At 51.0% G+C, this 13,344-nt stretch overlaps 1 protein-coding gene across 1 annotated transcript; it reads left to right on the top strand.

Annotated features, from left to right (window-relative positions):
* The first annotated feature begins 3,760 nt into the window (after positions 1–3,760).
* LOC119324027 lies at positions 3,761–4,621 on the top strand. The gene has a single exon (XM_037597751.1). The coding sequence runs from the start codon at positions 3,822–3,824 to the stop codon at positions 4,266–4,268; it is 447 nt and encodes a 148-aa protein (XP_037453648.1). The 5' UTR covers positions 3,761–3,821; the 3' UTR covers positions 4,269–4,621.
* The last annotated feature ends 8,723 nt before the right edge of the window (positions 4,622–13,344 follow it).

Raw genomic sequence — 13,344 nt, 5'->3', positions numbered from 1 at the left:
ATAAATCTCAAATGCCCATTTTAAGTTCCTATAAATCCCTCATGTTTGGTTTAGATGGGACTTATAAAGACTTTTTTAAATCTCTAAACCAATAAGTCCCTGAAAACAAACACCCTCTACGTATAAAGGATGGATACATATGGAGCCGCACATAGCAATCGATGGATCAACGTGCGTGCCATGCCGACTCGATCGATCTACGCACGCATCCACGTACCACACGAGAAGGAGAGATGCTGGATTATTACACGATAGGATACGCCCGAAGAAATTAAGGTGCTTGCTAGGTGGGGCAGGTGCATGGCGCTCACTGGTTGCCGGCCATGCATGGCGATGGCGGAGAACATCTCTTTCAGCGTGTGTAGCAGTGTAGGAGTTGAGCTGGATGGAATAACGGCCTCGATCGCCGACCACTTCCCTTCCGACGCGTGCTGGCCGATCGGTCTCTTGCCGGTGTAGTGCAACGGCCAATCGAGTGGCTTCACCGTCGAAACTTCGAGTTCGGTGACACATGCACACGCGCTGGCCGGTGGCTCCGCTGCGCTGTGCACGTCAGCGTCCGCGTGCCTGTTGCACGAGCACCCGTCGTTGCCAAGCCTAGCTTCTCCGTGCTGGTTAAGCATATGGGGTCCAACAGTTCTAGTGGTCTGATCTTGCTTCATTTGTGAGTATGTGAGGGAGCAGGCGGGGATAGGATGATTTCCGATTGCATACGTGAATCTCTTGAGATCACGCTACATTGTGATTGGGTCGGGCCAAGCTTAGCTAGTCTGATTTGAGACGTACGGTGCATACATGCTTTGGACGAAAATGACTAACAAGATCTTTCTCTTTCGAAAGATATCATCAAGATTCTTCCAACAGATAGCACATCAGCCTTTTTTTTTCGCGAATACGCAAAGCTTGCGTATCCTTCATTGATAGATAGGACAGAGCAAACAGAGACATACATGAGAAAATAAGAAAAGCACTACACAAGGTGTGGAAAAAACAAAGAGAGATACACACATTACAAAGCTCTCCTAGCTCGAACTCCAGCCAAAAGGCAAAGATGCGACTGACGCCGAGCACCATCATCGCACCACCACAACTCCAGGCCGTATTGGATCAATGTACCTCCCACCTATGCACCCACCTAGGGGATCGGCAAGTGGGGTGCAGGACCAGGCCGGACTAGGAGGAGAAGTCATGGAGAGAGAGCCATCGAGGCCATACATTGCGCCCCGGATGCCCACACCGTGAGGAGCAGCCCGGACCAGCAAAGCGTCCACAATTGTCGAATCCAACACCGAACATAACACGAGCAGCAAGACGACGCCTTCATGAAGGGTACAACGAGGAGCCGCCGCCGCCGTCCGATCTAGGGAACTGGATCTAGGGTTTCCCCTGATACTAGAGTAGGGGCATGGAGATAAGGCCATGACGGCGCCTTCAAGAAGAAAACGGCACCAGCAGGCGTCGACACCGCCAGCATCCTCGCATGTTTGTTTTTATCAACGTTGCATGATTTAGTATGAATATAGAGGATGAAATATAAGATACGCAGGTATGGAGACACGGATATAAGGAGTGTCCGGTCAATGTCCGCGGGCGTGTCCTCGGACATATAGGGTGACGGATTTGCCGAGTCCGGCTTAGATGCTCTAACTCTACCACTGCTGTAACAACAAACATGCGAGGCCAGTGTGGTAGTGTCTTTTTTTCCGCAAAGGGTGTGGCAGTGTCTATAAGCACGAACAACCATTGGACTATACGGGCGAATGCAACATGATTGGGAGATGCACGATAATACACTGAACTGTCGGTACTCCGAATGATTGGAGATGGATCCACGCATGGTCTGCAGAAATTAAGCTAGACTGTACACTGGTAGTTCGCCTGGCCCCGCTCTGCTTTCTTCAACAACAGGGAATGGGCGGCACGATATTAAAAATCAGTAGGCCATCTGATCTGATCTGATCAGGGTGGAGCATCCATCAACAACCGAGCTAGATGGTGGATGCACGATAGCTGCTCCGGATCCAAACGACAAGGTGCGGCCAGAGTGAAAGACAAAAGACTGGCCAAGTAGGCCCTGCCGGAGCCAGCTGTCGCGGCCGGCCGGCGCCACGCACCGCCTCCCACCATGCAGCTGGCCCCGTTCGTTCGTTCATGCCGTTCAAAACGATGAACTTGCAGGACGTGGAGTTTCTGCACCCGAACTCATTTGAGCTCGGATGAACAGTGAAATTAATTTTTTTTAAAAAAAAATTCAAAAAATTTTGTGAGAAACATTGATAAAAGTTTAAAGTGCTTGTAAAAATTCGTCATGAAATCACATTTCTAGATGGCGTGGCAAAAAAAAATAATACTCTAAAAATGCTACTTTCAAAAGCATTTTGGAGCCTGAATTTATTTTCTTTGCCACGCCTTATAGGAATGTGATTTCACGATAAATTTTTGCAAGCACTTAAAACTTTTATCAATGTTTCTCACAAAGTTTTTTGGAATTTTTTAATTTTTTTCGACTTTACTGTTCACCGAGCTCAAATGAGCTCGGGAGCAGAAAGGCACTTTCGGAACTTGCAGGCCTAGATGTGTGCCGCGGCCGGCCATGATCTGAACCGTGCAGCTTTAGTTTAGGTAAATATATTTTGTGGTTGTGTGGTAACATAGCGTCATGCAAAATAACACAGTGCGCCTGCGTGCATGTGGCCAGGGTCAGGTGCAGCAGCCCACGGCTGTAATTAAGCCCGAGTAAATATATTTTGGGAGGATTACTCCAGCCATTAACCGATGCATGCTCCGAGGCCCGCTTGTCGATCACGATCTTTCCTCATCCGGTGAAAATACACCCACCGGGGCGCAAAAGACAGGAGCGCGCGGCACCCAATGAAGAAGGCGAAAGTGAAACGGAGACACGGAGTGGCAGCGAAAGAGACGGCCATGTTCGACCAGAATCGACGGACGCCATACGCAAACAGCGATCGGAGCATCTTATCGCGGGCAACCGGCCGGATCACATGCACATCACCGGCGGGCTCCACGATTCCTTGACATTCCTTCGCTCGGACTCCGCTAACAATGGGCGCGAGTGAACAGGTTCGGCGGGAGCCGATGGACACTGCCATTACGGTGACTGAGATGCCACTGTGTCGAGCGTTCAGAGGTCGGCCGCCTTTCAAGCAAAGCGGAGGCGATCCCACGGCCGGCGTCTCGGGTCCGGTCGCTGCCGGCTGCTGGCGCGTCCTGGTCGTGCCAACTTGGCCATGGTTCTGAACATTCAGAGAGACAAGTTCCTTTTTTTCGGAACCGTTCTTTCAGTGTGCCGGAAACGGTTTTACCGACAGCAACGTCCCACGAGCCCACAACCGATGGGATTGCCAAACAAAAAAAAGTTCGACATTGCCCAATTTCCGGCCGAGCCTGCACATGCGCTGTGTCCTGTGTGCTAGTAATATGGGATTGCATCAGTGATTCTGCAAGACGCTCTTGATGAACAGAGAAAGTTAGTACCAATATACTACTCCTTTGACATGACTAATAGTGGCAAGATACTGGTTTGTAATGCAAGAAATTGACCAGAATTTTGACACTGATTAGTATTTCAAAGCAAGTTGGCATGCATGAGCCCAAATAATTACCCGAGCTTAATTAACTCGGCCAGACTCCAAGTTCTTAACGCCGAGAATTTACCAAACTGCCCCTCCCCTCGTCCTTCCGCTTGGCTATAAATCGAGGCCAACCGGCTCTCATCTGTGGTTACCCAAACCGGCAGCTAACCACCGGAGCTCAACTGACGTACCAAAGCCCCCGCCCCTCCACCTTTCTAATCTCTCATCATGTCGACGGCGGTTGCATCTCGCCCCAGCGGCCCTGTCCTTCTAAGCCCCTTCCCCAACTACCAACCCGCCTCGCTCTCCCGTGTCAAGCTCTCCGTCGCCGGCTCGCCGGTCAAGTCCGCCCCCAAGATCCGCCGGTCCTGCATGTGCTCCCCGACGAACCACCCGGGCTCGTTCCGTTGCAGCCTCCATAAGGAGCGCAAGCAGGATGCGGTCCCGGCCGTCAGCAGCAAGCAAGCCTCCCCGCCTTCGCCGCCGCCGCGCATGGTAAACGTGCTAGCGCAACGCGTCCCCATGGGGAGCGGGCACTGGGCACGCAAGGCGCTCGCGCCGTCCCACGCGGTGCAGCAGTTGCAGCACCGGAAGCGCGCCGACCGGTTCCGCGCCGGGCCCAGCCGGCTCTCCGGCGTCTCCATGGCCGGCCGCCGCGCAGGCGGCAGCCAGTAAAAAACAACATCGTCGACATGTCATACTAGTACATACTGCACAAACTGTACATAGGAAACAAATTCCCCGAATAATGCCGTTCGCTGTATAGAAGATCGGTGGGGATTAGGCCGTCCCGGTAGATTGGAGTTTTAAGACCCAATTCGATTCCTGGCCTGGTCAATTAGAGTGGCTGTACATAGAGTGGTCGTCTTCCTCCTCCCCGCTGCACATAGAGTGAGTTCATCTTCCTTCCCTTCTCCACTTGTACATAGAGTGAGCTCTCGTCCTCTCAGCCCGCTGTGTACAGCTCCCTTTGATTTTGGTCTTTTGGATATACATCAATACATCATGAGTGACAAATTGGAGACACAGGTACATGCATGCATCTGATCTGTCCCGCTGTTGGAATCAACCACGTAGTAGAAGTCCTGTCCGGTATGGACTAGGAGCAGTCACCGACTCGGTTTGGGTTAGCTAGCTTTGTACTAGTATAAATATAGCTGTACCCTACGTTGTAATATCAGATCAATCAAAGCAATAAAAGTACAAAGGCTCGACACGAGCCTGTTGCTATAACTCGGCGTGTTGTCTCGTGAGCTACGGGGTTAATCGATCGGCCGGCTGCGTAGAGCTAGCTAGTGCAAGCTAGCTTCTTCTGGTAGTGTGAAGCTAATCGATTCACCAGGGTGCTTGCCTGCTTATTGTTGCACGTACGTCCGTTGGCCAAAGTATCGGCCAACCGGGACTCGACGGAAAGTACTCGTCGGTGTTCGTACGTTCGGGACCGAAGCCAACAATTGGTATCAGAGTCAGGTTGATCTTCTAGTAATGGAAGGTCATGACGGGCAAGGAGATCGTGGAATCGTCCGGAGCGGCTAAAGTACTTGCCGTACCTGGTACGTCATACCCACGGTTTGATCGCGAGAACTTCGGGGTCTGGAAGGCCCTCATGGAGTGTGGTCTCCGCGCCAACGAGCTATGGGACGTGGTCGATCCAGGAGGCGACGCGTTCAAGAAGGAGGGAGCCGAGCACCGGAAGGATCGGCAGGCGGCGTCAGCGATTTACTCGGTGATGCCGATGGATGTCCTCCAACACCTAATCGCCAAAGAAACGGCGAAGGAGGCGTGGGATACTTTGAAGCTCATGTTCGAGGGACACACCCGCGTCAAGCAAGCCAATCTCCAAACTCTCCTAAGGAACTATGAGACTTTGGTCATGGGCGACAATGAGTCCGTGGATGCGTTCGCTTCACGGGTGGCTACTCTCGTCAATCGGATCCGCGCGCTTGGTGAAAACCTCACGGAGACCTCGGTTGTCCGACGGTTCTTGCGCGCAGCCCCTCCCCGGTACCTGCAAATTGTCACGGCGATCGAGCAGTGCGTCGATCTCGCGACTCTCTCCATCGACGATCTCGTCGGATGCTACAAAGCTCACGACGAGCGTATGCGGTACAGTCTCGGGGATGGGAGGAATGATGAGAATGTCATGCTCACACGGGCTCAGTGGCTGGTGCTGGACTCAAGGAGAGGTGGCGAGGGCTCTAGCAGCAACACTCGCCAAGATCGTGCGCCAAAAGAACAAAGTAAGAAGAACGCCGGCGACGGCGCTCCGAAGAAGAAGAAGTTTGACAAGCGCAAGATCAAGTGTCACAACTGTGGCATCATGGGGCACTTCAAGTCGGAGTGCAAGAAACCACCGAAGGAGAAAGCTCTCATGGCCAAAGGAGGCGATGATGGAGACATGATGCTCATGGTCGAAGTATGTGAGCTAATGGATGAGGATAGTCCAGCTCCAAAGGCGCCGGCTACAGAGGTTGTCACGCTCGTAGAGGAGGCAGTTTATCTTCATGATAAGAAGAGGATGAACACGTCGAGGCACGTGTGGTACCTCGACACGGGCGCTAGCAACCACATGACCGGCGACAAGGACCAGTTTTCTGAGCTCGGTGTTTCGGTGGGAGGCACGGTTCGATTCGGCGACGGACGGACCGTTGACATCGCAGGGCGAGGTACTGTCCTGTTTGAGTTGAAGAATGGCGGTCACAAGGTACTCACAGATGTGTACTATATTCCCAAGCTAAAGAGTAGCATCATAAGTCTTGGCCAACTCGAGGAGCGTGGTTGCAAGATTGTGCTCGAAGATGGCTTTCTTTGGGGGTATGATCGTCAGAGGATGTTGATTATGAAGGTGCAGAGGTCACCGAACAGGCTCTACGTCCTCAACTTGGATCGTGTGGATCCGGTATGTCTCCTATCGAGCATGGACGACTCGGCATGGAAGTGGCACGCGCGCTACGGTCATCTAAATTTCCAGGCTCTTCGGCAACTTGGACAAAAGGAGATGGTATGTGGTCTACCGTGCATCAATCATGTCGACCAAGTGTGCGACGGTTGTCTCATTGGGAAACAAAGGAGAGCCCCGTTCCCAAGAGAGGGAAACTTTAGAGCGAGTAAAGCTCTTGAGTTGGTCCACGGAGACTTGTGCGGACCGATTACACCGGCCACCCCTGCCGGAAACAGATACTTCTTGCTCGTCGTCGACGACTTCAGCAGATTCATGTGGATTGTGTTGTTGAAGACGAAGGATCAAGCTTTGCAAGCTTTCAGGATAATAAAAATGGCGGCTGAAGTAGAATCTGAAGCCAAGCTGAAGGCCCTCCGTACCGATCGGGGGGGTGAGTTCAAGTCCCGTGCATTCACGGACTTTTGCGAAGCTCAAGGCATCAAGAGGTATCTTACGGCGCCATATTCACCGCAGCAAAACGGTGTTGTGGAACGGAGGAATCAAACCGTCGTGGCGATGGCACGAAGCATGTTGAAAAGTAAAGGCATGCCGGGCAAGTTTTGGGGTGAGGCGGTCAATACGGCTGTTTACTTGCTGAACCGGGCTCCAACCAAGAGTGTGGTTGGGATGACGCCGTACGAAGCATGGTACGGACACAAGCCCACGGTTGATTATCTTCGCACTTTCGGGTGCGTAGCGCATGTGAAGACAGTGACCGGGCATACTAGCAAATTGGCGGATCGGAGTACTCCAATGGTGTTGGTTGGCTATGAAAAAGGCACGAAGGCATACCGTGCGTGCAACCCCTCAACCAATAAGGTGGTTGTGACGCGCGACGTGGTCTTTGAAGAAGCAAGGTCATGGAATTGGAACTCCACCGAGCCGGTATACCCGTCTTCCGATGATATTTTCAACGTTGTTTACGATGATTATGAGCATGCAGACATTGGTGATCAACCGGAGACGTCGGCCGCGACAAACGGCGCGGACGGCGCGGCAGAAAATGGAGACGCGCCAGCTACTCCCGCTGCGTCACACGCGCACGAGCAAGAAGGACCGGCTGGTGCGCCTGAAGACACGCCAGGCAGCGCCAGCGGCGCTCGATCTGGTGGCTCACATATGCGTGGAGGCACTGGACGAAGCCCATCAGGAAGGCTGTCCACCTCAAAGCCCGGGTGGCTCATCAACCAGCCCGGGAGCAAAAAGCCTGTCCACTGGAGGCGTTTCCAGCAGCCCACGTGCTGCACCACAAGGACATCAAGGCCACGTACGTGAAGGCCATGTACGTGAAGATGATACACATGTTTTGGATTGTTCATCTAATGGAGATGCAGCCAGTTCGGAGGAACAGGATTCGCCAGAAATTGGGAGTTTGGAAACTCCGGATGAAAATTCCTCGTCTTCGACGGAACAGGAGACAAGGGAACGTCCGCCGACACCAGTCCGTCTTCGGCCAGTGGCGGATTTATATCCGAAGAAAAATCCAGTGAAAATAAAAAGAAGAGGACGACAGTGTCTGCTTAGCGTCGAGGAACCGACGAAATTTGAAGATGCAAATACGGAGAAGTGTTGGCGTCGTGCTATGGATGAGGAGTTGGGATCGATCCGAGACAACAATACATGGGAGCTCGTGGATCCACCCAACGACCATAAAATCATAGGGCTCAAGTGGGTGTACAAGGTCAAGAAAGATGCCGAAGGAAACTTGGTGAGGCATAAGGCAAGGCTCGTAGCCAAAGGATACGTGCAAGAGCAAGGTGTAGACTTCGAGGAAGTGTTCGCTCCTGTCACAAGGATGGAATCGGTGAGGCTAGTTATAGCTCTCGCGGCTCAAGAATCTTGGAGGCTACATCACATGGATGTAAAATCCGCCTTTTTGAACGGGGAGTTAAAAGAAGAAGTGTATGTGAAGCAACCACCGGGTTACATCAAAAAGGGAGAGGAGCACAAGGTGTTGAAACTACACAAGGCATTGTACGGGCTATGCCAAGCTCCTCGGGCGTGGAACATCAAGCTTGATCGTACACTAGTTTCTCTTAGTTTTGAGAAAAGTCCACTAGAGCATGCTATGTACAAGCGAGGTAAAGGCAAGGATCGTCTCCTAGTGGGCATCTATGTTGATGATCTCTTGATAACTGGAGCAGATGAGGAGGAGATTGCTAAATTCAAGCTACAAATGAAGGAGCTTTTCAAGATGAGTGATCTAGGGCTCTTGACTTACTATCTCGGGATCGAGGTACAACAAAAGCCGGAGGGAATCACGTTATGCCAGGAGGCATATGCAAAGAAGATTCTTGAAAGCTGTAGCATGGAGGACTGCAATCCAAGTCATGTTCCAATGGAGCCTCGACTTAAACTTAGCAAGAGGAGCCAAGCACCCGCGGTTGATGCAACGGACTATAGAAGTGTGGTCGGAAGCCTAAGGTATCTTGTGAATACACGACCAGACTTGGCCTATTCCGTTGGCGTAGTGAGTCGCTTCATGGAAGCACCCACGACAGAACATTGGGCAGCTGTGAAACAAATACTCAGGTACATCAAAGGGACAACTAACTTCGGTTGTGTCTATTTGAGAGAGAAGCGGAAGGAGATGGTGGAGCTACTTGGCTACAGTCATAGCGACTTGGCAGGAGATATTGACGACCGTAAAAGTACCTCGGGCGTGGCATATTTCTTGGGAAGACGCATAGTGAGTTGGCTATCACAAAAGCAGAAGGTGGTCGCATTATCATCCTGTGAAGCGGAGTATATTGCAGCTGCAACCGCGGCAGGTCAAGGTGTGTGGCTAGAAAGGCTACTCGGTGACCTCACTGACAAGGAACCGGAAGGAGTGGTGCTTTATGTTGACAACAAGTCCACGATTGCTCTATGTAAGAATCCAGTGCATCATGATAGAAGTAAGCACATTGATATACGGTATCACTACATACGAGATTGCGTGGAAGAAGGCAAGATTGAAGTCAACTACATTTGCACCGATGATCAACTTGCAGATATCCTGACCAAGTCTTTGGGACGACAGAAGTTCACGGAGATGCGGGGAAGGATCGGCGTCCAAGCTGTGAAGTGAGGACATCGTGGTTGGGGGGGTGATTGTTGGAATCAACCACGTAGTAGAAGTCCTATCTGGTATGGACTAGGAGCAGTCACCGACTCGGTTTGGGTTAGCTAGCTTTGTACTAGTATAAATATAGCTGTACCCTACGTTGTAATATCAGATCAATCAAAGCAATAAAAGTACAAAGGCTCGATACGAGCCTGTTGCTATAACTCGGCGTGTTGTCTCGTGAGCTACGGGGTTAATCGATCGGCCGGCTGCGTAGAGCTAGCTAGTGCAAGCTAGCTTCTTCTGGTAGTGTGAAGCTAATCGATCCACCAGGGTGCTTGCCTGCTTATTGTTGCACGTACGTCCGTTGGCCAAAGTATCGGCCAATCGGGACTCGACGGAAAGTACTCGTCGGTGTTCGTACGTTCGGGACCGAAGCCAACACCCGCGACGGGAGTCTTATCCATCCTTGGATGATTTGTTTGCCAAAACAACTCTCTGCTCCCTTTTTGTTTCTGTTTCTGGAGTGTGGATGCATCTCCCCTGTTTCGGTTTTGGATAACCTCCAGCGATCAGTGGCGTCTCGCCGTAGCTTGCTCCCGTGTTTCCGGCCGGATCAGGCCACCAACTTTCAGCACATGAGAAATCCCCCGACTCCGGCGAAGTTTCTGTATCATGGCGAGGCTGATGAACAGAGGAGTTTTCTTCGTCCTGCTCGTGATATTTTTACTGTTGTCTTCAGATCCGTGGTATTTTACTGTTTCTTCTAGAGAAAGTGGTGTTTTACTGTTGACCTAGGGACGGCGGAGCGGTTGGGATCCTCCCCCAACTCTTCAACTTGCGCAAGAAGATGATGATGTTGGGAGACGGTGGGCGCGCGCACACACCTGGACAGCTTCTTGATCGGTTCTGTTTCTTCGCCGGAAAACAGTTGCCAGGCTCACCAATACCCATCAGCTGATGTTCGAGTGGCGCCATGTCTGTCAGTGGGCTCTTGTCAACATTGAAGTATTGCGTGCGGTGTTCCTTTTTTCCTGACGAACGAGAAGTATCGGTGCCTTTTTTTTTAGAAGAAAAGGACTCCTGCCCCGGTTCCATTACTTGAAATGAAACCACAGAATTCACGCCCATTACAGCCCGCGGGAGGGGTTTTGCTCCCCTCCGGCCTGAAACCTAAATATTTGACTTAAACCTCTTACAGTTCATCTAAACATGGCTACTGACATAATTTAAAGGCTCAAGCCACACAGGACACAGCAGGGAGGCCTGGTACATGGGGATCTATCTTCTCATCCTTCAATGAGTATCCCACTCTCCATGCCCAGCCAGCCTTCCCCCTTCTTCTTCATATAATACTGCATCCACAGTTCCTTCTTCCTCACCCTGGCTCTGGCCAAAGCAGCCGAGGTGGCTGCCTGGACAGCTCCCACAGAGAAGATATCATCCTCCCCACGCGCTCTCTTGCAGCCTTTTCAGATGAGCGAATGGAGCGATGAACACACAATACATTATACGCTGGCAACTATGAAATGAATCAGTAGCAAGCTTCCGTTGAAACCCAGGCGTTTACATGATGCGTTGAACAGCTGACAGGCGAAAACCAAGTGGAGATGCAGGCAGTTTAAAAGTAGTAGTAGTTTAACGAACTCGTTGAATATCTGACGATCCAGTTGGCACGTACTGTTTCCACAACAAGCTCGTCAAATATCAGACGGGCACTTGCTTAAGAAGAAGCTCTGGAACGTCAACGTTGGCGTCGGCCGAGCAGGTCAACAGAACGCATGACCCAGCGGAATAACTTGATTGCGACATGGCCGAGCCGAGCACCGTCGGAGGCCGGACTCGGTCGCGGCAGCGGACGCACAATTGGACTTGATTGGCGCCACTGACAAGAGCAGCAGTGACTCTCTTTCCCAAGCGCCAGGGCACGATCCAATCAGTGCACAGTCACTCGGCCTGAAAGCCGGAGAAGTTCAGTGCCGCCTGAACTGGGGAATCAATGGCTTATTGGTCCAGGTGGACGCGAGCGCGACAGGTAAGACATATCCGGATGGATACGGATTAGATCCTGTTGTAGAGATCGGGGGTTGGGAATTGACTTCTCGGTGGCGCGCACTGGCATGTTCCCGTCGTGCTCGCGCTAACTTTCTACCGATTCCGGTTCTGCACTAAGTAGTTCAAGTTCAGAGTTTGCAACGTGAGGTCAGTTTCCCTCGAGCACAGGGCAGCGGACATGCAGACAGAACAATTAGCTAAGGATGATGGCCTGTTAGCACGTACACTCGTACAGTAGTACGTAGGCAGGGCAATGTCAACCGAATTGATTTGCGGTAGTACGAACTTCTGACTCTTTGCTTCTACATCCAAGAATAAAAATGTTTCAGGGATAGTGGACTACCTACCCTGCAAGTGGCCCGGTAGTTCAAGAAGTGTTTTGGCTCATAGGTGTACATACACCTATTATGGAATATATATAAAATACACGTTTAAAAAGGTTAAAAAATTCCGAACAATAATTTCGTATGTACATCCAAGACATTCTATGTTCGCACGCAGAATTTCACAAAGAAAGGACATTTTCTGTGGCATGTACAAAAAAAAGATTAGAAAAATGTCTTCTGAATAGTTATAATCAAGCATCAAAAGTTGTCATTTTTACACAAGCCAAAAAAATTCCCCTTTTCACCGAAACATTGTGCATGAACATCTAATGTCCGGATGTACAGACGGTTTTTTTTCTTGATTTTTTTAACTTTTCAAAATGTGTATTTAGGCAATGAATGCATCTACACCTATGAGCCAATGTGAATTTCTCAAATACGTAGCCAGATATACTTCCTCGAAATCAAGTTGAGGACTAGGAATTCCTAAAGTCCCTGCAACTTCTGAGTTTTCCAGTGTCAGATGTTCGGACAAAAGAAGAACTTATATTAATAGCAAAATGGCACACATCAACCATATTATTTTTTTGCGATAAAGGTCTCCTATCTATTAATGATTCGCAATTGGCATTCTAAGACCAACTCCCTTAAAAACTCCGGGGTGAGCGTAAAATTTACAGGAAGTTGTCCGAGAGCTACCTTTGTCAATTCCGGTAAACTTTTCCCCTAAATCCGTCTTTATTTTTATTTAAACAGAAATAGATAATGGCCTATGACCCGCTAGTCACAGTCATGCGTGACGACCGTCAGCAAGGGGCAGGGCGACGCGGTGTGGTGGCCACCGTTGCGTGGCAGCATGGCGGTGACGCGAGTGTGGGACGGCAACCGACGCGAGCGTGGCATCGGTTGGCGGCACGTCGGCGGGGCGGGTGTCGCGAGGTAAGCCACCACCTTGACCCACCATCATCGTGGGCATGGCACGGGATTAGATGTCTCAGCATTGCCACCGGCAAGGTAAGCCACGTTAACCCACCACCTTTCTTCATTTGGTTCACGGTGACCACACGCACCCTCTTGACCAGTTCACGCGTCTAGGAGAGCTTTGATTTCGAGCTGGCGTTTGACAAAAGAAGACATCCGTCGCCAACGCCAACTCCGGCGAGCCTTTGTCGTCACCTCCATCCACCCATGGGGTGTGTGGGGAGGCGCGTGCCTCTCTAGTGTACCCCTCTGGTTTCCTTGGGCGCGCGCCTCCCTGGTGGACCCCGTCTAGGTTCCCTAGTGGAATAGGAACTTGCGGTGGTTAAAAATTAGGGTAAAATTGGTACGAAGCATTTCATAATATTTGCAATTTATACAGCCTAAGAGGGAGGTAAGGCGGTG

This window comes from Triticum dicoccoides, chromosome 6B (genome assembly GCF_002162155.2).
Source record: "Triticum dicoccoides isolate Atlit2015 ecotype Zavitan chromosome 6B, WEW_v2.0, whole genome shotgun sequence".
NCBI lineage: Eukaryota > Viridiplantae > Streptophyta > Magnoliopsida > Poales > Poaceae > Triticum > Triticum dicoccoides.
This window is presented reverse-complemented; position numbering and strand designations above follow the sequence as displayed.